Here is a 21,635-nt window from a genome sequence, read left to right on the forward strand (position 1 = left end):
AACATTTCTTCCTTATGTCTCTAAAGCGTAACGGGGCACAGTTGTATGTGTTTGCCTGTGATTGTATTCCAAGAGGATGGAGAGGGATCTTTTGAACGTCCACACCAGGATACAGCTGCCTATGACTAATTTCAAACTCCCCTTCTATGGCCGAGGCAACCCATTTCACAAGTAACACACATCACCAGGCATCTGTTTCCTGTTTTCATTCTTTGAGTTATCTTATTTTCCTTGTTTCCCCCTCACCTGTTCCAGTTCACGTTCCTTCCATCACACTGCACGGGCCAGTTGTGCTTTGACACGAGGCCGTCAGACGTCAGCAAATAAATACTCGTAAATATGGAACAACTCATGTAATAATCCTACTGTATGAAGTGTATGACACCAAACATGTCTTCTCTCTAACAGAATGACTATAAAATATAATTTTCAAAATAAAGTTTAACACTTCATTCTTAAGCAGTTTTTTCACATTTTTAATATAAAATGGAAACTTTTACACGTTTTCAACATCCAAAACTCAGTATCTTATTACACCGTATATTTATTTAATATCTCCTCATTACTGTGAGCTGTAATACTTCAGAAGTTTCTCATCAGTTGGTTTCAGGATCTTCTTCTCCGCCATGTTAACGACCCAGCCTGGAGCAAGGCCAAAGAAGATCTGACGAACATCCTTCCTCATGGAGAGCATGTGATACAGTTCATCCTTTGAAATGTCTGGCAAAATATATCCATACTTCTGTGCCAGGGCTAGCCGGGCCTCCCGGATCTTCTCCGGGTCTGCCAAGTAACCCCGGTTTACAGCATCTGAGTAATATGGGACCATATCCTCCCCTGGCAACATTCGCTTTGGAATGGGCTGCCCACGCAAGAAGAACGGGACGGGCTGGATGAGAATCCCTGCAAAGAAATTATACATTTCTAAGTTTGTTGTCTGAGATACACAAGAAGGATGTTATTTTGTGTTTGAGAGCAACAAACTGATCATTCATTAGTTACCAAGACTTATAGGATCGTAGAAACTAGTAGTGACGACCCCGCCGTTCTTCTCAATAGCAGCTATGGCTCCTTCAGAGGCTCTCTGAACTTCAATGTTGATTTTTGCAGCAAAAATATCAGCACCCTGAAACAGAGAAGGGGACACATAAAAGTCTGGCAGAGCAGCGTGAAAAGAAAAAGGGTCAGAAACAACTTCTTGTTCTGAGACAGTTTGACAACATTGTTATGTGGCGCCACCTACTGGCCCAAGATGATACAAGGAACTCAAGTGCTCTGTTCAAAATTACTCAGCTTTTCATCCTGGAAAAATCCCAGAAGGCCTCAGTAAAAGAGACCCATATATTTTGGAGATATTCATGGCTGCAAGTAAATTAGAAATGACCAAATGCTGGCTCCAGAAGAATCCCCCCAGCCATGAGACTTTTTATAGATATTAGGATATAGATATTTGCAGAATGGAGAAAATTACTTTTACACTGAGGCTCAGAAGGAGAAAGGAAAGGACTATTGGGGGAAATGGGACACTAATACTATTTTTATGTGTCAAAATGAATCTGCATACACTGTGTACTGTACCTGTGTCTTCTCGTATTCTTTTATTACACTTTACACTAGGATTATACTGTAATGCCCTCATCTGTTCTTCAAAAGAAAAATTATTCTGAAATCAGATTTGATCACATAATAATTTTATGTGATTTATGTGAATTTTCATTTCATATGAATCATCATTTTATGTTACTTATTTTGTCTTCTTTTTTTGTATTAGATGTTATTGCATTTTATTTCTTTATTAGGTTATTTCATTATTACTGTTGTGCCTATTGCAATATTTATTTTATATAATAAATCAAAAACCTATGAGTATAGGTTTTGGAGGAGGCATTAGTAGTTCACATAGGATTTGTAGTAAAATATTAAATATCCATAAAATCTTATTTTATCTAAAAAAAGTGCCATTGGCACTGAATGTATTTTTATGATTTAAAAGAGACAAATTAGTAGCTTAGTTTTTTTTTTAACCATTGGGATGAGAGAATAATTCCCTATATCTCTTATGATCGATGCTACGTGTCAAAAATGATCAAAAATCCATGATCAATAACCAATTACCTCGTCAACAAGCTGGACTCCAAAGTCCCTCTTCAGAGGCTGGATCGTCACTCCTCTGGCGTTAACAAGCTGTGTCAGGTCTATGGGCTGGGTGGGGTCGACTCGTCCCAAATCGATCAGGTACTGCAGTTTTTTTAGTGACAGCGGGTGGTACTGAGGACGCCGACTGAGGAGGAACACACATTGTTATTTGGTTAAAACCATTTGTGATAACCAGAATCAGGTCAACTTAGCAAAAAAGATAAATCACAATACAATAAAAAAAAAGAAAGTGACAGCAAAAACAAACAAACAAATAATTCAAATTCATCATCACTTCCTTTGGGAAAGAGAAAAAATATGGGTATATAAATGAAAAGAGCTTTCTTCCTCCTCCGAAATACATCAACGTGTAAGATTTGAAGGTTTGAATAGAGTTTTTCCACCAGATACTGTGATTAAAACCCAAATATTAGACTAAAACTCACTAAGGTACTGGGCCAAGAAACAAATAAAATCATCTATGTTTAAGAAATTGTAAATGCATAACAGAGGAATGTTTTTTTTAATGAGAGGAATCTATAAAGGGTATTTTCTGATACATTTCACTGAATGTAGGATCTATAAAAACGTTGCTAGTTGGTTAAATCTATTTGTGATCACCAGAATCAGGTCAACTTAGCAAAACAATAACAAATGGAAATTTGTTCATCATCATTTGTACATACAAAACCTACAGTAACTGAAATCAAATTAATCCTTACTTAAATGAGGAGTTTATGGTTTAAAGATCAGATCCAAAGAATAAAGATTTGTAGTTTTACCACGAGATACTGTGATAAATACCCCCAAATTAGACCAAAACTCAATGTCTTTAAACTTGTATGTTTAAAATAATACATTTTAAGAAATGTATCTAGTTGTGAATGCTTAAGAGAGAAATTTTATTTATTTGTCTGGTGCATTTCAATGACAAATTGCGCTGTATGTTTTTTTGGTTTCCCAATTTCCGTCCCAAAACCTCACCGGGTTAATTTCAAAGATTAACGACAGGGTGACAAGCTTTTACCTGTGTCCCTCATTGTATCCATATTTTGGGATTAAGAGGTAAAAGGGGGTCGCACCCCCCTCAAACCCCAGCCGAGGTCGGTTCCCTCTCTGTCGCTCTCCTTTATGTCCTCGGCCGCTTCTGTTGCCACCATGTTGTCCTCTGCCCCGACGTTTGTGCTACAATTAAAGAAAATTGAGATTAATTGAGGTCTCATCCTATCAAAACAACTGACAGAATGGTAGCATGTGGCTAATATAACAGGCTAACTAGCTATGTTAGCCAGGGAGACCTGCAAAAGACTGCTAAGAGACGAAACGCTAAAACTTACCGCCTTTGTGGCACCTGGCTCAGGCCGCAAGTTTGCTAAAGTGATCCGCGGCAGAGTCTGCAAAACATCTAAAGCTTTACCACCAGGTTTTTTAGGGAAAGACATGTTTCTGTTGCTCACATGTCAAAGACTACCACACCAAGGGCACAGAAGTCACGTGACCGAGGTGAGCGGAAGTAGGTCTTCTTAGCTTCAAAATAAAAGCAAGACCGTTACAGCGTAACCTACTAAAAAATACCAAGCGGTGAAGCAATCTTGGTGATTTTGAATAAATATTACTATAATAAAGGTAGGACAGCAATTTAAAAAAAAAGTTTAATAAGAAAACTGAACTTATTTAAAAAATGTTTGACCCTAAAATCTGTGTTAAAGGTCGCGACACAACATTCTAGGTGATAAACCCATATATATCGAATTTATTTAAAAAAAATCTAAGACCTTTTAAGTTACATAATCTCATTGTCTATATTTCTGAGACGCAAAATAGTGATTTAGTCTATTTATTTTTATTTGATTTAACCCTTAATAAAGTAGAGTTTATTGACAGTTCAATGAACCAATCCGGGCTTCGCATCTGGGACGAACCTCTGGTGACAGCCAATCACGTAGCGGAGAGGGTGGGACTACACAGCGGCGTCAGTGCAGGTGGTGAGTAGTTTGATCCGGCGGCGTATTATTATTTTCAACAAAATTCAACTTCCAAAAAGGAAATTCGCGGCTTCCAGTGGTTATACGAAGCGGTGTTACCTTGACCTCCATTATCGGTCGACATTCGTCCCTAAAGTGTTCGGTAGTTGGCAGCCAGAGTCGGACAAAGATCGACACAGACTGACAGATATCGTTATTAGCTAACAGTAGCTAACTTGTCCCTACATATCAGCTGCCTCAGCGCTGTATGTGCGGCAATAACATGTCAGCGCCTTTACCTGCCATTGTGCCTGCTGCCCGCAAAGCCACTGCAGCGGTAAGTTAACCATGCAATGCTAGTTAGCTCGTTGAAGTCTGACTGTAGGTTAACTCTATGGAGTCTTGGGCTATTTAGTCCAGTTCTGAATCCTTTTCATCCTGCCTGTATACACCACTTAAAAATGTTTAAATGCCATGTTGGTATTTTTTTCCAGCACAACCTTACCTATATGACCTAATAATAATAGATTTTTTATTCTGACTTACTGGATCAACGTTTTGAACCAAAAAGATACAAAGAAAAAGCAACATAAATGTGATCTTGTGATTGTGTGTCATCCTGTCATCCAACTCTGGTTTTTATTCTAATGTGACTCTATTTTATTTGTGTCTTGTGTGTTTAGCGTAACAATTTTGGTCTTTTTGTGTCTTTTTTGGTCATTTTGTGTCTGTTGTTGTGTCTTTTTTTTTTTTTTTTAGCTATTTTGTGTCTTTTTTTTTGTCATTTTGTGTCTGTTGTTTTATTGCAAATGTGAACAAAGGTTGCAAATATAACCTATAAGAGGGTTGCATCCAATTCTATCATTTTATACAAAATATATTTGACCTTGTCTCCAGTTTTACTTGGTATATCATCATCAAACTGAAACTGGCCTCATGGAGTTTACAGCCAGAACTTTAGAGGTAAATTTAGAGTAGGGCTCCATGCTGCTATGTTTTTTGCGTCTGGATGTGATGAAGAAGTCATGCTTTGGCGCTTTTGGAGACTCCAGAGAGTTACAAAACGAACTACCCAGCTAACTACATTCAAAACCACAGCCAAAATCGGGCATGTTTTAGCTTGTATACCTGCCTCTACAGTTATGTGTGTGTGTGTTTTTACAGGTGATATTTCTGCATGGCCTTGGTGATACTGGGTACGTAAGGACAGCGTTTTTCCCCCCTTTTAGTATAAAATTATTATTGCCAGTCTCTCAAGGAGACAAATATAGATTTATTTACTAGTTTAATTTTGTCCAACATGACAGACATGGCTGGGCTGAAGGTTTCGCAGGCATCAGGATACCACATGTGAAATACATCTGTCCACATGCGTAAGTATAGTGCTTTAAATGTCTTAAAGAGCCAAAAACCACCTAATTTCAAGGCCATTTATTGCCTTGAATGTCTTATCTTCCAATATAATTGGCATTTAACGAATACTCCACATGTAAAAACTATCAATCAATTAAAACTTAGTTTTTCTCGCATGCATCCACAGTGAACAAAGACTACAATATCTGACATATTCTTGAAGAATGGGGCGTGCTTAACAACAGCACAACCATATCAAAACATACATTTACAAACTGTAACATAACTTGTGCAGTATAATCCAAGTCTCATTCATCCAATCGTGTGCTCACGACTTCACAAACACATGTATTTTTGCTAAAATGGTACTATCTTTGCATAAACTGTCTAACGCCTGTGTAGGCGTGTTACTCTCCATTTTTGTATCCTTTGTTAACAGTGGAGGCATGTGAGAAAAACAAAGTTTTCTTCCAAGAATTCAAGGTTACACAGGGTGAGTAGTTGACATACCAATGGTCATTTTGGGGATGAAGTATTCTTTTAAAGGATGTAAAAAACCTCTTAAGTTGTTGACGCTGTGTTTGCAGTCATGCCAACATTCATATGTTTTGTGCAGTTAAGCCAAATTGTTATGTTATTTTTCTCCTTTGATTACAGTCCCACCATGCCTGTTTCTTTGAACATGAGAATGTCAATGCCCTCTTGGTGAGTGTCACAGTATTTGAACACATTAAACTACAGTCGTCACATACATGATGTGACTCCCATGCTTTCTCTCATGTATAGGTTTGATATCTATGGGTTGAGCCCAGATGCAAATGAAGACGAGTCTGGTATTAAGAGAGCCTCAGAGAACAGTACGTTTCATTGGAATGTGCTGCTATTTTTGTTTGAGTTGCATAAAGAGCTTGTTTACGTGTGAGTCAGATCTGATTGCAGGTGTTTTCTTTCATTTCTTCACAGTTAAAGCCTTGATAGAGCAAGAAGTGAAGAATGGAATACCTTCACACAGAATTCTCCTGGGTGGATTTTCACAGGTAAGTGTGGCATGCAAGCAGATGATGCGTTACATAACACTGTTTTTACTGTGATTCACCGCTTATGTACTTAATGTACTTTAATAACGAAATCCAAAAGATATACACACATACACACAAGTGCACTTCTCAAGGAGTTTAAAAATATCAATGCATACATTTGGAAAACAGGACCTGCACAGTTTATTAAATGCTCCAAAACAGATTCATTTTATTGAAACTGCAGCTACTTTGGAGTAACGAAATTAAACATTTTAGGGGTTACATATTTTTATACTAATAAAGAATTAAGGTTGTTATTATTCAGATGAATAATATTATAGTAACTTGTATTAAAAACAATTATCCCATTCTTTCAGTTGATATTAAGCGAGTAAATCAGTAGTTGTTGTGTTGAAGAAAAGTGGGACTCCTCTCACTCAGGAGCCGAAAACTTGTTAGTTCAGTTTAAGTTGAAGTTCCCAACTCTCCTAAGTTATATAAAGTGAATCACATGAAAGGAACACAATGTCATATAAAAGACCCCCTTCATCTTTGCAAGGTAATTGAACTAATATTGAAGAAAAAACATATCAGAAACAGTCTATTTCTTCAAGCAGCACATTTTGTGTGTCTTTAAACATTACTGGAGCTGCTCTTATTCCTTTATCTGGCGAAGAACTATATTTGGTAACTTCAGTGGATATCAAAATGAGGTCCCCATGTCTCTCTGTTTGGTCGTAGAACCACATGGATTTCTTCCAGCTAATCAGCAAAGATCAGATTCTCAATATTTTGATAAAAAGTTGCAAATTTACTCGATTAAAGTGGCAAATCTACAAGAAAATACATTTCAGATTTAAGAGATTTAAAGTGGCAAATCTGCACGAAAAAAGTCACAGATTTACGAGAAAAAAAGTGAAAAAAGCCACTTTTTTCTCGCAGATTCACCACTTTAAATCTCATAAATCTGCACATTTTTTTGCGTAAATTTGCCACTTTAATCTTGTAATCTTGTCTTGCACTATTTTCTCAAAATATTACCCCCCCTCCCCCAGGTCCGGAAGTTTTTTTACACATTCTGGCAGTATGTAATATCCTCCAATATTCTCTAAGGTTGAAATTTGGAATTTGCAAGTATTTCAATGAGTGCCCTATTAAGGTTTAAATGTGGAGCCTAAATGTGTAAGATTCAAGCAAAGTTTGACATTTTAGGGGAATTCTCTTGATGAGAATGAGAGGATGAAAGGGTCGATATTATCCTCATATTTGTCTGTTGCATATAAAACTACAGCCATAGGAAATAACAACCCACCAGCACCCCTTTAGTTGGCTAATAAGCATGTTATCTCTCTGTTGTATGAAAACCAAAGTGTGAAAATTAAAATCCTACCATTTTATGGTAATTATGGGCCGGACTGTTTTTTTGGAGCTCTGAACAGTTGCCAGGCAACTAGCAGAGACTCCAGAAAGTTTCTGTGCTTCACCAAAAACAGTCTGGCATGCAACCTCCTAAACTGTTCCTTTCAGAGAAGATCACAAGGTCGATATCAATATTAGAACTTGAGGGATTTGTTATTCATCAAGTCAGCTGTCAGTATCGCTTCTTCCAGCTCTGCAGCAACACATACAGTGATTTATAGCACTGGAAGTCATCTGTGTGTGAGAAGTATAAAATTCGTCTCAGATATTTAAATCACGGAAAATAGGGTCTGTTTTTGTCTCTGTGCCTGTGACAGCCGTGGCCGAAGGTGTTATGTTTCAGGATGTCCGTCTGTCCCATTCTCATAAACCTGATATCTCAGGAACGCCTGGAGACAGTTTCTTTTTTTTTTTAATTTGGCACAAACGTCCTCTTGCACTCATGGATGAATTAATTTGATTATGGAAGTCAAAGGTCAAAGTCACTGTGAACTCAAATAATTCTTCTGGCCGTAACACAATAATTCATACACCAAATATGACATCATTTCAAACAAATATTTAATAGGATACAAAAAAATGAAGTGATCATATTTTATATCCAAAAAGTCAGCTTTGCCGTCATATCATGAAGTTACCAGAAACATTTTTCAGACCATTATCTAACGCAGTAACGCCAGAACAGAAGGGGAGACATTTGGTCGGATACTGAATTACTGACACTAATCTTGTGTGTTCCACTTGAAACTGACTGTATATAACTTCTGAGCTGCCGGGTTGAAGATGTGTTTGAATCAACAACATCACCACATATATATTGGTGACATGGATGTAAACTGCTAGTTTTTAACACAAAATGAACTTAAATTACCTCCATTCTCTGATGTTATGAAGCCAATTCTTTCATGCTTTTTGTCTCCGTTTATTACAGGCACAAGAGATGTGTGACTTGTGGTTTGTTTGTTTATTTTCCAGGGTGGAGCGTTGTCTCTCTACACGGCTTTGACAACTCAGCAGAAGCTCGCTGGTGTGGTCGCTCTGAGCTGCTGGCTCCCTCTCCGCAACTCCTTCCCTCAGGTAGACAAACATTTACTTAATTAAGATTTTCAGTCTCTTTAGGGAAAATTCTTCTGTGGTTCAGTAAATACTAAAAACAGAAGCTAAAAGAAATAGTTCACCTTAAAGATCAAATTCATTTTAAAGGGATAGTTTTGGATTTTGGACTTTATGTTTTTTTAAATACTTTGAAGTACTGAAGTACTGGTGTCAGAGTTCTGGTCAGTTCTGATCGTAGAATAGATCAGAGTCACGAAACTACAAGGTTTTACTCCACAAAGCTACGTGTACACTAAAAGGCCACTCATTCCACCACAAAACAATGGTCCTTGTGCATATCAGAAGCCAGTTTCACCATTTTGTTTCAAGAAAAAGCCAAATACAATGACCACGAGGGCCATTGTTTTGTGGTAGTTTTTTAGTTTCTAATAGCTTTGCATTCACTACACTACTAATGAGTACTTAATACAACTTAATGTCCAATATCCCAAACTATCCCTTTAAGATAATATATAACTTTATTAATCTCAAAAAAAATTCTTGTGCCAATTCTTGTTGCTCCAATGAAATACAGTAAAATAAGAAAAAGACGATCAAATAAAATGTGTGCTAGTATCTCCTTGTTAGTTGTATTTAAATGTAGTTCCACATTAGGGCTGGGCGATATGAACCAAAAGTCATATCCCAATATATTAAGGCTGAATATTGATAGACGATATATATCCCGATATTTTTATCGCAAAGTGAGAGCAAATGTTCAGTCAAAGTCAAATATGACATGTCACAAGGAGTTTTATTGAAACAGTTTATTTAGGTGAACATAGATACTGTATAACAACAGGAGTACCTTTTTTAAAAATCAAAGCTCCATAAAGTGCACATTTAAATAAAAAATATCTTAAATAAAAATAGCCTATGAAATAAAATAGGCCAATCTTTTTCTGAAATAAATATATTTATATGAGAAAAGAATAACAAACATTACAAAATAACTAAATATCACAAACTCTAGTAAGGGCAGCATTTATATATAATGAAAGAGAAAAAAAAAGAACTATATCGATATATGCGATATGATCAAATTCCATATCACATTTAAAAATATATTGATATATTTTTTTATATTGATATATATCGCCCAGCCCTATTCAACACATCTTTTAATTGCTTAAAAATGCAGGTAAAATTCCCCCCCGGTCATAATCTGTCATAATCAGATAACAGGAATAATCCTAATCTCTTCTCTGCTCAGGCGTCTGCCAACAGTGCTAACAAGGACATGCATGTCCTACAATGCCACGGGGACGCCGACCCCCTGGTGCCCTTCGTGTTCGGCAGCCAGACAGCGGAGAAGATGAAAACCCTCATCAATCCAGCCAACGTCACCTTCAAGTCGTATCGGGGTCTCCCTCACAGCGCCTGTCCGGAGGTCAGCGTGCGAAAAAAAAGTCACATTCGACTCCGCAGCTTTAGTTACGACCCGTGTTATATTTAGTTCTATTCTGTGTCTGTGCAGGAAATGGTGGATGTGAAACGATTCATCGAGAAGCTGCTTCCTCCCATCAGTGACGAATGAGCTCAGAGGAGGCGCACACCCACACAGCACCATCAGGGTCCTTTGGCTCTTGACTCCAGTGAGACTCCGTGGACTCCAGGAACCACCGACTTACTTGACAAATAAAAACCACGCTGCTACTCATAAAGCCAGACAGGACTGGGGCTCCACGGTGACCCGAGGGAGGCATAACGATGCTGTATCCTGACCTGGAGCCGCACACAACCCTCAGTGTTAGAGTAACATTAGTTGCTTGATTGTAAAAGCTATTCGCCATTGAGAAAAGCCATTTCCTGCAGGAAACGTATGTATTGGAATAACTAGGGCTATTCTTTATGGATTAATACCTACTATCTCACAATAAATGGCCTGTTGTTAAATGCTCTTTTACTAATCTCTTTTTATTAATTGAGCCTATGTTTAGTAGTAGTTTAGAGACTATTAAGTCATGGGGAAAACAAGTCATCATTTCCATTCACATTGTATATTTTAAGCTAAAGCATTTTGACAGTGTGCATCTTGTTCTTCTACTGTAGTGAAATGTGGATAAATCAGACATATTAAATTTAGTTGTTTTTTTTAGGTCGATACAGGCAGCGTTTCAGCCCTTGATTGCATATTGTGACACCCATTATTCTCCTCTCAGGTGAGCCAGTGAGACTGTGACACATGGCCCTCTGTCTCTATTAGTTGAGAAATTAACTAATTTAATTAAGGTGTTTTATTCAGCAACATCCAACATTTGTTGCTTCTCAAATTTGAATCTTTGCTGACATTTTTTAAATTACTGTGAATATAATATTTTAGCTTTTTGTACGTTGTCGGACTAAACGGCCAACGTAAAGACATTAACCTGCACTTACATAACACGTGATTGACATTTTTTTGTTTTTTTAAAGTCTTCCAAACTAAATAATGACTCATAAAAACAATCAACAGCTAATTCTAATTGAAATAAATGTTTTTTTTGCTGCCCTTATCCATATAACATTTCAACATAAAGCATTTTCAAACAAAGCACATGCAAAAAAAGTGTAATTTTAAAGGAGCTAAATATGCAATTCAAATATGCACCATATCTAATAATGTGAAGTATCATGTTGACGACACACAACAGCGAAAACAACATACGATTGTGCTTTATTTAATTTGTGAGAATTCAAATAGCTATTTCACACAAATTTATTTTTAAATACACAAATATATCAGTGGTCATGGTCATATATTCATATATTTTCCCCGCCTGTTTTGTTTGAATTAAATATAATATGACTAATATCACAGTATTGAAACACACAGACGAGATCTATTTCCGGGTATCAGCTCATTGAGTTGTAAAAACGTTTTATCTTTGAGAAGAGCTGAAAGCACCAACGTATGAAGTCATTGTTGCACCATTCATGTTCGACCAAAGGTGCTAGTGTAGAAGATCTTATTCCAAGGCACTTTCCTTCTTCTTAAGTTACTGTTAAATAAAACCTATTGGTTTCTACAAGGACTGGATATGCATTAAGGCTCACAATATACCTAAATACAAATGCAGTGCTCACAGATACATGCTTTCCCTCATTAAACAAGGTAGAAAAGTGCAATGTCAAGCGCTAGGGAATATATAAAAATATAGATATGTTGTCAAACAAGTAACTGATGCTGGAGCCAGCATGTGTTCTTGTTTGCTCCAAGTATTTTGGTAAGCGTGGGTAAATAAACAGCAGTTAACAGCTGGATAAAGACCGGTTTTAAGTAGTGTTCATTTTCCTGTCTGTCTTTCTCTAAATAGCAGGACTCCAACAGGAACACAAAACTCCTTCGGGTGGGACGCATGCGCCATTTTTTGAAAAGCTAACTGTGTGTCATTGGAGAGTCAGTCTTATGGCTCGGGGGGAGGCTCCTCCAGGGTCTTCAACAGATCCGTGTACGCCGACGAGTTTATGAAGCGAGGGTACGAGTCTCTCTGCATCAGCGTGTAGATCTGCTGCTGGGCGTCGTCGAACGTTTGCGAGGTCGGCTCCAGCATGTTGCGGTTTATCACCTCTCGAACACGAGAGTCCAGACTGACCTGAGGAAGACGAGCAGGTAAAAGATGTAAACACACCATATAGAGCAGGGGTGGGCAATTCATTTTCCCAAGGGGCCACATGAGATACTGTGAAGGTTGCGGAGGGCTGGACCAATACTCTGAACCTAATTCTGCTCAATATTAATTTCATCGCTTTATGAAATGCAGTAAAATTTCTGGTTTTGAGCTTCTACTGGTAGGAATACATGTTATGATGAGGGTAACTCAAATATAGCAGTAAAAATAGTAAAAACTCCAATCATTATCTCACTTTTTCATCTATTTTAAACACAACATGCATTCAATATAAAGCATGTGTGTAATGCAGTAAACCTGCAATATATTAACTTAATGCAAAAAACGAAGTGTTTTTTCACAAGGTAACTCAATGTTTCTTGTGGAACACATTTCTGTGCAGGGGAGTATGCATGCAAGCACATACATAAATCGCCTTCAAAATAAAAGCACTGCGGTCGTATTGGTTTCTAATTTCTGAGTAACCTCACGTGGGCCGGACAGGGAGAGCCAAAGGGCCGGATGTGGCCCCCGGGCCGCCTAATGCCCAGGTCTGATATAGAGCGAACAGGATTTGTTGATCGATCACGTCTAGACAGTTTTTGGACGTCTACATCTAGACAATTATTGGTTATTTTGTGATATTTTTTCTAAATCTTCTCAATATCAAAACTATTTCTCGTCAGAAGCTGTGGGGCCAATCGTGCCGAAACTTTGTCACGTTCATCTACTGAAGAAAAGTTAATACATTTTATCAAATTAGGTGAGATTTAAAGTTTTTTTTGTTTTTTTTTGGCTATATAACAAGTCAAATAATATGGATTTTTACAAGCTAATTATTATGTTTATTGAGGGTTTACAAACAATTTCCTCAAGATTTAAAAATATTTTCAAATTATAGCACTACTAATAATTGGTATCCATTAGTATTTATCATTGTTTGTTGACAGACAGATGGTTACTATAAATAAGAATAATTTATAATTCAACCATTTTCTGTCACTTTTAGTTGGCATGGATAGCAATGACTCTCTGGGCGGATTGAGGAAGAGTCTGACAACAATTTAGTGTTTCTGGACTTCCAGTGTAGCCTGCAGATATCCAGATAATAGACATCCGGACCAAGTCTCCTTTTTAATGTCATTGTTTACAGTCTGATTAGCAACTTGAGACACAAGAATGGAGTTGGAGTTGAGAAACAACGTCTACAACCAGATTGTTTCTCTACATATGAATGCAGATAAGAAAAAAAAACAACAACCTAAAAAGTAGAGGTGGGGGAAAAAATTGATACAGCATAGTATCCGATATTTTGCGTGGAGACATATCAATTCATGGCCACCAGGTATCGAAATGTAGCGTTCCTACTGGCGGCGGACCATCAAATGTACTGGAGATACTGGTATATGAAACTGGAAGATCTAAGGGATCTATAGGCACCATGTGCGTCAGGAAATAACGCTGCAAAGTTATGGGTTTTTTTATGTTTTCTCTAAAAAAAATTATTCAGAGCAGTGAAGCTTAAAGTTGAGGAAAGTTTGATAAAATGCTGCAGTTGTTGTTGTTGTCCATACATGTTTGATATCAGTTAAGTTCAGTTTGACTGAATACTTTGTTGGTCAGTCTGTGGGTTTGACTCTCATTGTGGAGAAATAAAAAGACTGAAGTGAGATGAACAGACTGAGAATTTTCTCTTGATTTAATTACATTTTGTGGACACAAAATGCAGTTAAATCCCAATATATTGTATCCCAATACTCACCATATCGCAAAATGCTTAAAATCACAATAATATCGTATTGTGACTCAAGTATCAGGATAAAATCATATGGGGGGCCTCTGCTGACTCACACCTCTACCAAAAAGCCTCATTTTACCAAGATTTAATTCTGGACAATGTGTTGTGCCTCTTTTGTTCTCTACAGACTGTTTACCTGCAGTTACCAATAGTGATTGTCCAATACAACTCGGGCTACAAACACAAACCAGGACTATTCTGGTAACAAACTATGGCCCGGTTGCCTCCAGATTTCATTATTAGTCACATTAAATAGGTGGCACCAATATTTGGCTTTTATTGGTCCTTTTAATTCTAAGGGCGTTTCAACACCAGCCGTATTTAGTGCAGCTGAATTGAACCGCGGATCATTTATCTCCTTCGTTTGGTTTGCTTATGGACAATTTTGAATGCAGCAATTACTCTTGGATGGCTTTTAAAAAAAATAAGAATAATGATGAGCTACTTGAAAATGTATCAATTTCCGTCACATTATTTGTATTTCCCCCATATACTGTACATCCAGTACATCCCTACATCGATTGCTCGATTTACCAGCAAAAGCTGTTTGTTTTTTAACACAATATGCATATTGCTGGAAAAATCACCTACGGTATAATATAATATAATATAATATAATATAATATAATATAATATAATATAATAGCATAGTTCCTCCTCTTGACAAATTAAGCATTTCAGTAATTTTCCATTTTTTATGGTTAAAGGAATAGTTAGCAACACAGCAGGTGAGCGTACTTCCAAACTTTTAAAGATGTTGTCTTGTGCCCTGGTATAAGTGGAACTTTTTTTTCCTTATTTCTGACATTATATGGACAAAACGCATTGATACAAAGTGATTTATCAAAAAAATAATTATTTTTCATGATCATGTTTAGTTAGCCTGAGATAATGTCTATAAATAAGCTTATTTTGCCCGACCAACAGTCCAAAACCTAAAGATATTCATTGTATGATGATGATATAAAAGCAGGAAGTCCTCACATTTGAGAAACTGAAACTATAAAATGTAAATTATAATTATTTGAATATTTAATTGCTTGATGATACATTTTCTGTCGGATCAACTAATCGATTATTTTTCTAATTATTTCCCCACAATAATCTGCCGGCAGTGGCTCACCTCTTTAGGGGAAAGGATTGAGATGAAGTCCTCGTATATTTGCCGGACTTTCTCCTCCACCACAGTCTTGTTGGTCTCCTTTTTGAGGTCCTCACAGGCGAGCCAGAACATCATGTTCTCCTCGCTGAACTCCGTCCGCAGGAATTGCCTGAAGCAGCCGCGACCCGCTGCACTTTTCATCACCTTTTCAAACGACATCGACCAGCAGCGAGCGTCATCCAGAGTAGGCTTCGGGCTGAAAGATAAAAGAATAGAGGATGCATCAGTTCACTGTTATTTGATTCTCTCAGTAATGGCACACGGAGGGGTCACAGTGTTTAGACATTGTACCTTTCTTCACAATTAGCGTTTCCCTCTGTTCTGCGCTCGAAAGTGGACCTCTGTATTGTCTCGTCCTCGCTCCGAACAGTCAAACTGCAAGAGAGACACAACATTTTGATCATAAATAGCTTGTCAACTAGCTTTGATGCTGCAGCTGAGCATTTAAAATAACTCTAGAGCCCTTTAATGTCAGCCTAAAAATAATCTAGCTGTTTAGAAATCACAGCAGTATCTCTAATACACTACATGGTGCAGTGGACCAAAACATTAAACCTGTAAACCTTTTTGGCAATCATTTTCTCATGGCTTGCACATTGCACTCAGGATGATCAGATTGAAACCGGAAACTGAAACTGTTCCTGCAACATTTATGACTTTTCACCTTTGAAAAAAGCTAGGGCTGTACAATATTTTCCTGGAAACTAGTTCAGTCTGCTGAAGTCGTGTTTTATTTGCTCAGGCAGATGCATCTTGTCACTCTACCATTCAGACTGTTTGGGGTGTCATGTTTTTTACTCTGTAGCCACGTTTCCATTAAAGTCGAACCAAATTTTGAAGCAAAATTTTCTAAATGTGGCATTAAACAAAAAAATTCAAATTAGGGACGTTTCCCTCAGCTGGTTTACAGCAAATAAACAAAGCTGCACAAACATACTTTGGTCAGAATATGGCAGTGTAATGTGTTGCTGTAGGCTAATCCCTCAGTAAACAGTAGAAGAAGTAGAGAGAAAAAACAACAACAAAAAGAAATTTCAGGCAGAGCGGAAACAGCTGATCAGTCATGTGAGCTGAATGTTCGCTACGTCAGAACTTATTCAGAAAAACAGTTTCCATCTATTTTCCGAAAAAGGCAAAAAAAACCCACCTAAAACAAGTGTAAACAACTCAAATGCCCTTTATCGCAATGTTAACAAAAGTGAAAAAAATTGTGTATCCGTGATTCCGTTTAGCGTCGAAATGTAATTGGTTCTTCCTTGGCTCATGCTACACGCTTCTGGTTTCCTGCTGACAAACAAATTGAGCAGAAAACTTGGCGGCGTAACAACAGAACTACAGTAGATCCAGAATGATCTACTGGGAATGTTGAGAACGTTTGCGTAAATAGTAAAGTGTGTCAACTGTCTGCAGCATCCCTCGAGGGTCACCTGCGTGTAATTAAAATGTTCCCAATGCCTGATGGAGCAGCTGGCTTTAGACTAATTGGTTCAGGTGAGAGTCCACTGCGAGCGAACCCTTCTGGGAATGTGGCTGTTGTAGCTGTGCAACAGGCGGGTGGAATTGATAAAGATATAGAGACACAATGTATTACTCATCCCCAGCGGAGTGAATTAACACGGCCGTGTTCTGCACACAACAGGTTGGCTGTCCTCAGAGGAAGCACAATTTAACGGTTGATGATTCCAAAACAGATTAAAACCCTCGAGGCCTCCGTCCAATGAGGGTCACAGGACCACTGTGTTCCTGTTTTTCTGGTCTGATGGCGTGGGCTGTGGGGTTGTTGAATGGGTGGGAGGACGGAGGAAAGGAAAAGGAAGTTGTTTCCACTATCGAGCTGCTACTATTAAATGAAGCCAAGAGGGACTTTGTCATACTATAAACTGATGCCGTTTGCTGTCACATTATATTTAGCTCATCGCAAGTACATAATGTGTGATTTTCCACTGAAAAAACAGACAGGTTCAAAATCTTTGCAACATAAAATTCTGCAAAATGTTCCATTGTTAGATACATGGCTCGTTCTGCAGCCTTCAATTAACTCGGAGATCTGCTTCATTGCGTTCACAAACTTCTTGCATTGACGGGCGACATTATGGCTGCAAGAAATCAATCCTGAATAACAATAAATGACAAAGTAAAAAATATGTTTTGGTAGCTTTTTGCACCACCATGCAAGCAGACTTCAAAACAACTCACTCTTTGGACTGAATGAAACTAAAGGGATCCCCTATATTTATGACAAAAAGCACGAGAAATGTGCTTATGAATCTAACGTAGAGGGGAAAATGTTAAATAGTAGCAGTGTATCATGCATAAATGAACATGCATAGCAAATGGATTGATACAAACTGTATTAATAAACCTTTAATAACAGTGATACCAATGGATTCCTCAGGTTTTCTCTTTTTATATGATACCAACACCTCCATCTCCAGAGACAGAGACTAAAAGATAATAATTTCAGCCGAGATTGCCGCTGGTCTCTAAATTTAAATTAATTTAGTAGAATGTTATGACGTACATATCCTTAAGTACAAATTTGAGGTACTGCTGCTCCACCTAATTCAGAGGGAAGGAGTTTTCCTTAGTAATGACTCTAATCTAGTGCATGAAAAATACGTTTGATTATCAAAATAGTTACGTTTTTTATTCTTCTGTCGATTTATTAATTGACCAATCGTTGCAGTTGTACTCAGACATTTAATATGTTTTGTGTGCAAACATTTAATCTGTAAAGTAACAAAATATGTCTGATAAATGTAGTGGTAAAAAGCACAATATCTCCCTCTGAATTAAGTGGATTCAATTTGTACTTAAGTACAGTACTTGTGAAAATTGTAATAAAATATTATAGGAAATACTGTGCTTTTTACCACTACATTTATCAGACAGATTTAGTTACTTTACGAATTAAATGTTTGCCCACAAAACATATTAAAATGTCTGAGTACAGCTGCAGCGATTGGTCAATTAATCGATTGACGGAGAATATACTGGATACTATTTTGATAATCTTATATATTTTTCATGCAAAAATGCAAACGGAGACCCAATTGAGGGACGTTTTGTGCAAACGTTTAATTTTTAAAGTAATTGGTTACCGAAACTGTCTGATAAATCAAGTAAAAGGTGCAATATGTCCTTCTGAATGAAGTTAAGCAGAAGTACCTAAAACATTGTCTTAAATACAGTACTTGAGTAAATTTACTTTGTAACATTTCTTCAAACTAAATCAAATGACATTAATCTTGGCTGAAATTCCTGTCGTTCAGAGGCTGTATTGGGGTCTTGAGATGGAGGTATTGGTATCATATGAAACTAGAAAATCAAAGGAATCATTTGGTATCACTGTTATTAAAATTGTTGGGGGGAAAGGGGTTAAATAATGCCCCAAATGTCTGTCCTCTTCACCACTGATGAGCAGATATAGATAAAGCAAATAAGCAGCTCAAACCATAGATAAACCATTAATGTTTGAGTGGAGGAAGAGAGATATTTAAATATATATAAACAGAATGAGTAAAAAGTAAATGGGGCCTTATATTCCCCCTTTTTGCGTTGCACCACATGCAGTCTCTCCCATCTGCAGCCGTGCTGTGTGGGAAGCAGTGGAGTGTCATTACCAGGAGCAGCTACAGCAGCAGCACCAGCAGAAGCAGCAGGCGTTTGAGGCGTTGGTGGGGGTGTTTCCCATTCTGTGGCGCGCTTGGAGGACACTGGCAGCTGCTTCCTGATGAACCTGCATCTGTCTCTTGCGCATCTCCAGCCGCTCTGAGCCCATGGACTGCGAGGAGAGGAGAGGAGGAGGAGGAGGAGGAGGAGGAGGCATGGTGAACACAGTGAGAGAGCTTTTACTGGGAGATTATTACCGCATCAAGACATCAGAGGTGATTAAAGATCTGACATGACAGATAATAAAGCAATCAAACATGAGCATCCTGTAAAAATAAGCAGTTGCATTTAAACAACAGTGTCTTGCGGAATGCACTCCACCATCGTGACGCGTGGGGTCAACTTCTGTGCAATAATCGCCTTTTTTTTGCGATCAAGAAACAGAGCGTGTGATGCGTTTAGGTGCAGATAATCCCAATGCAAACCGCTCATTTAATGTACCGGTTTGTATGATCATGCTGAATAAATGCAACAAAAACGAAATTGTGCAACAACCTCCCTCCTCTCCTGCTCTCTGTCAGCCTGTGAGGGATGAGCAGTAATGATAGCGACAAGGCGTTATAGCGACCGCAGCAATCGCATCCATCAGTCGCATCCTCGGGAGGATGCACACACACACACACACACACACACACACACACACACACACACACTGACAATCACACATGCATGATGGTCGATGATTCAAGACAAGCAATCAGCCCAAAGCAAGCAGCCATTTATAGAAACATGATGAAATTATTTGATGAGAGAAGCTGATAGTTTACAGTCAGATGATGTGTTCTATCAAAAAGCAGCAAATATTTACTCAATGTGTCGGATCAGCCATATTGTTATATTTTAATACACGAATTGAAGATGAATCCTGTTATTTCTGCTTGCTGGAAATATCCACATAGCAAAAGATGCTCCAGCTTCTCTGGATCCTCACATCCACCCGCCTCCTTTTCACCCCCGAAAGAAACACGCACCATCAGGAGGGGATGCAATGATTTCACGAGTCAAATATAAATCTCTACTCACTGTGTCACCATGAATGCCAGAATACAGGTGATTTTTGGCTCGATCACATCCGTCTGCCTCGACTTGACACAAACCGGTCGGTTTTCCTCTGCGCGCATGCGTTTCCTGCAAGTGTGAAAAGATTTGTCTGCGTGCATCAACGGCCAGAACACAATGTGCGCTCGCTGCTACAGCAATGGCTCCTTCAGGACGCACTGGGGCTGTCTCCCTGCACGCCTCACATCAAATTCACATTTAATATCAATGATGTGTATACACTTGATCATATCGGGATAATTTCTGGTGAAATAAATGTATTATATCCCTCTTTTTTCCCCATTGAATAATTCATAAAGCTGCATAAAATATAAGTATTTATAAATATTGCATGGTAAACTCCTAATCCCTGACTGTCCAGCTCTCAGTTTGGAGATGCATTCCTTTTAATCTGGCCGACATGTGTAGATGGAAAGAATTTCTGGACGCCAAAGCTCTGAATAATTCAATCAAACATCTGGAAAATCCCAATTCCCACATCTGCAGCTTCACCTCCACTGATGCGGCCATGTGGTGCAGTACCGCTTGCGTCCACCAGAGGGCAGCAGCGACTCATTAAAACCCTCAAAAGGATGAAGAAAACAAGTGGAGGGTGAGTAACAGAAACTTGATTAAGTGTTAAACAGTTATACCGATGTCAGAGTTTGAGCTTTATGTTTCATTTTATGTTCATAACATAATTCATTTGAACCACATAGTGTATTTCTGGCCAATGTTTCCAGCCTAGACTGCAATCTAAATGCTGCTGTGGTGGAAATTACCTGAGAATTAACCTGTTTTTTTATCGCCTTTTTAGCAAACCCAAATTGAAAAGCTTATAACATAAGAACTTTGGCCAAAATGCATGTATGTGAGGGTTTATTTCAATGGTAATATCTTCTAGTTTATGAAAATGTGCTTGTTTAGCATGTGGCTAAAACACAATGTCAATTACACTGATTCACACATGACTATGGCTATAATAAAGAAAAAAAGTGTAGAATTAAATCATTAATTATTACATAATGTGCAGTTTGCACAGAAAAAAAACAGAAACAGACAAAAATAAATACAATTTATTCAGAATTAATTATTTTTATTTTCTTATTTTTAATTTTTATTATGTGTTTATCTCATAGACTGGTTTATCTTTTTCGTGTTTTTTAACCAATTAATTGTTTTATGTTCAAATAGTTATTTTTTATTGATCATTTATTAATTTCTTTATATAATGATTTTTCTTAAAAAAAAAAAAACCTGGCATGACGTGGTAGACAAACTTTTCTTTATTTACATGTGCCATAGACTGCATTAACATAATACATTCTATCAGAAATCATCTTTAAACTTCACGGGAGCTTGACAAATTTAGATTTGTGTATATGACAT

At 37.7% G+C, this 21,635-nt stretch overlaps 3 protein-coding genes across 4 annotated transcripts; 1 reads left to right on the forward strand and 2 right to left on the reverse strand.

Moving 5' to 3' along the window:
* Positions 1–452: 452 nt before the first annotated feature.
* On the reverse strand, positions 453–3,684 carry mrpl15 (mitochondrial ribosomal protein L15). Its single transcript, XM_059327075.1, has 5 exons — positions 3,474–3,684; positions 3,164–3,321; positions 2,116–2,281; positions 1,003–1,126; positions 453–903 (listed from the first exon to the last, which is right to left on the reverse strand). Exons 1-5 carry the CDS (start codon positions 3,576–3,578, stop codon positions 563–565), a joined length of 894 nt encoding a protein of 297 aa, XP_059183058.1. The 5' UTR covers positions 3,579–3,684; the 3' UTR covers positions 453–562.
* Positions 3,685–4,120: 436 nt separating this feature from the next.
* On the forward strand, positions 4,121–11,659 carry lypla1 (lysophospholipase 1). Of its 2 annotated transcripts, XM_059327235.1 has the most exons (9): positions 4,121–4,437; positions 5,265–5,296; positions 5,408–5,473; positions 6,111–6,158; positions 6,240–6,310; positions 6,417–6,490; positions 8,867–8,968; positions 10,200–10,376; positions 10,464–11,659. In XM_059327235.1, exons 1-9 carry the CDS (start codon positions 4,369–4,371, stop codon positions 10,521–10,523), a joined length of 699 nt encoding a protein of 232 aa, XP_059183218.1. In that variant the 5' UTR covers positions 4,121–4,368; the 3' UTR covers positions 10,524–11,659. The 2 variants fall into 2 exon arrangements, with proteins under 2 accessions (XP_059183218.1, XP_059183217.1); XM_059327234.1 differs by lacking the exon at positions 10,464–11,659 and having other exon boundaries at positions 10,200–10,457.
* A 202-nt stretch (positions 11,660–11,861) lies between these two features.
* LOC131962260 (regulator of G-protein signaling 20) lies at positions 11,862–20,339 on the reverse strand. Its single transcript, XM_059327236.1, has 5 exons — positions 20,232–20,339; positions 19,160–19,320; positions 15,828–15,911; positions 15,498–15,732; positions 11,862–12,561 (listed from the first exon to the last, which is right to left on the reverse strand). The coding sequence occupies exons 2-5, from the start codon at positions 19,315–19,317 to the stop codon at positions 12,373–12,375; spliced, it is 666 nt and encodes a 221-aa protein (XP_059183219.1). The 5' UTR covers positions 19,318–19,320; positions 20,232–20,339; the 3' UTR covers positions 11,862–12,372.
* Positions 20,340–21,635: the final 1,296 nt, after the last annotated feature.

Source organism: Centropristis striata, chromosome 23, assembly GCF_030273125.1.
Source record: "Centropristis striata isolate RG_2023a ecotype Rhode Island chromosome 23, C.striata_1.0, whole genome shotgun sequence".
Lineage (NCBI taxonomy): Eukaryota > Metazoa > Chordata > Actinopteri > Perciformes > Serranidae > Centropristis > Centropristis striata.

Excerpts from the sequence above, each read along its gene's own strand:
- LOC131962260 (XM_059327236.1), bottom strand. The coding sequence starts at position 19,317 with ATGGGCTCAGAGCGGCTGGAGATGCGCAAGAGACAGATGCAGGTTCAT. Across the intron at positions 15,912-19,159 it reads TGCTGCTGTAGCTGCTCCTG|TTTGACTGTTCGGAGCGAGG; the intron begins GTAATGACACTC and ends TCTCTCTTGCAG. Across the intron at positions 15,733-15,827 it reads AACGCTAATTGTGAAGAAAG|CCCGAAGCCTACTCTGGATG; the intron begins GTACAATGTCTA and ends TTTATCTTTCAG.
- lypla1 (XM_059327234.1), top strand. The coding sequence starts at position 4,369 with ATGTGCGGCAATAACATGTCAGCGCCTTTACCTGCCATTGTGCCTGCT. Across the intron at positions 5,297-5,407 it reads CATGGCCTTGGTGATACTGG|ACATGGCTGGGCTGAAGGTT; the intron begins GTACGTAAGGAC and ends CCAACATGACAG. Across the intron at positions 6,311-6,416 it reads TAAGAGAGCCTCAGAGAACA|TTAAAGCCTTGATAGAGCAA; the intron begins GTACGTTTCATT and ends ATTTCTTCACAG.
- mrpl15 (XM_059327075.1), bottom strand. The coding sequence starts at position 3,578 with ATGTCTTTCCCTAAAAAACCTGGTGGTAAAGCTTTAGATGTTTTGCAG. Across the intron at positions 2,282-3,163 it reads GGATACAATGAGGGACACAG|TCGGCGTCCTCAGTACCACC; the intron begins GTAAAAGCTTGT and ends GTTCCTCCTCAG. Across the intron at positions 904-1,002 it reads CTACGATCCTATAAGTCTTG|GGATTCTCATCCAGCCCGTC; the intron begins GTAACTAATGAA and ends ATTTCTTTGCAG.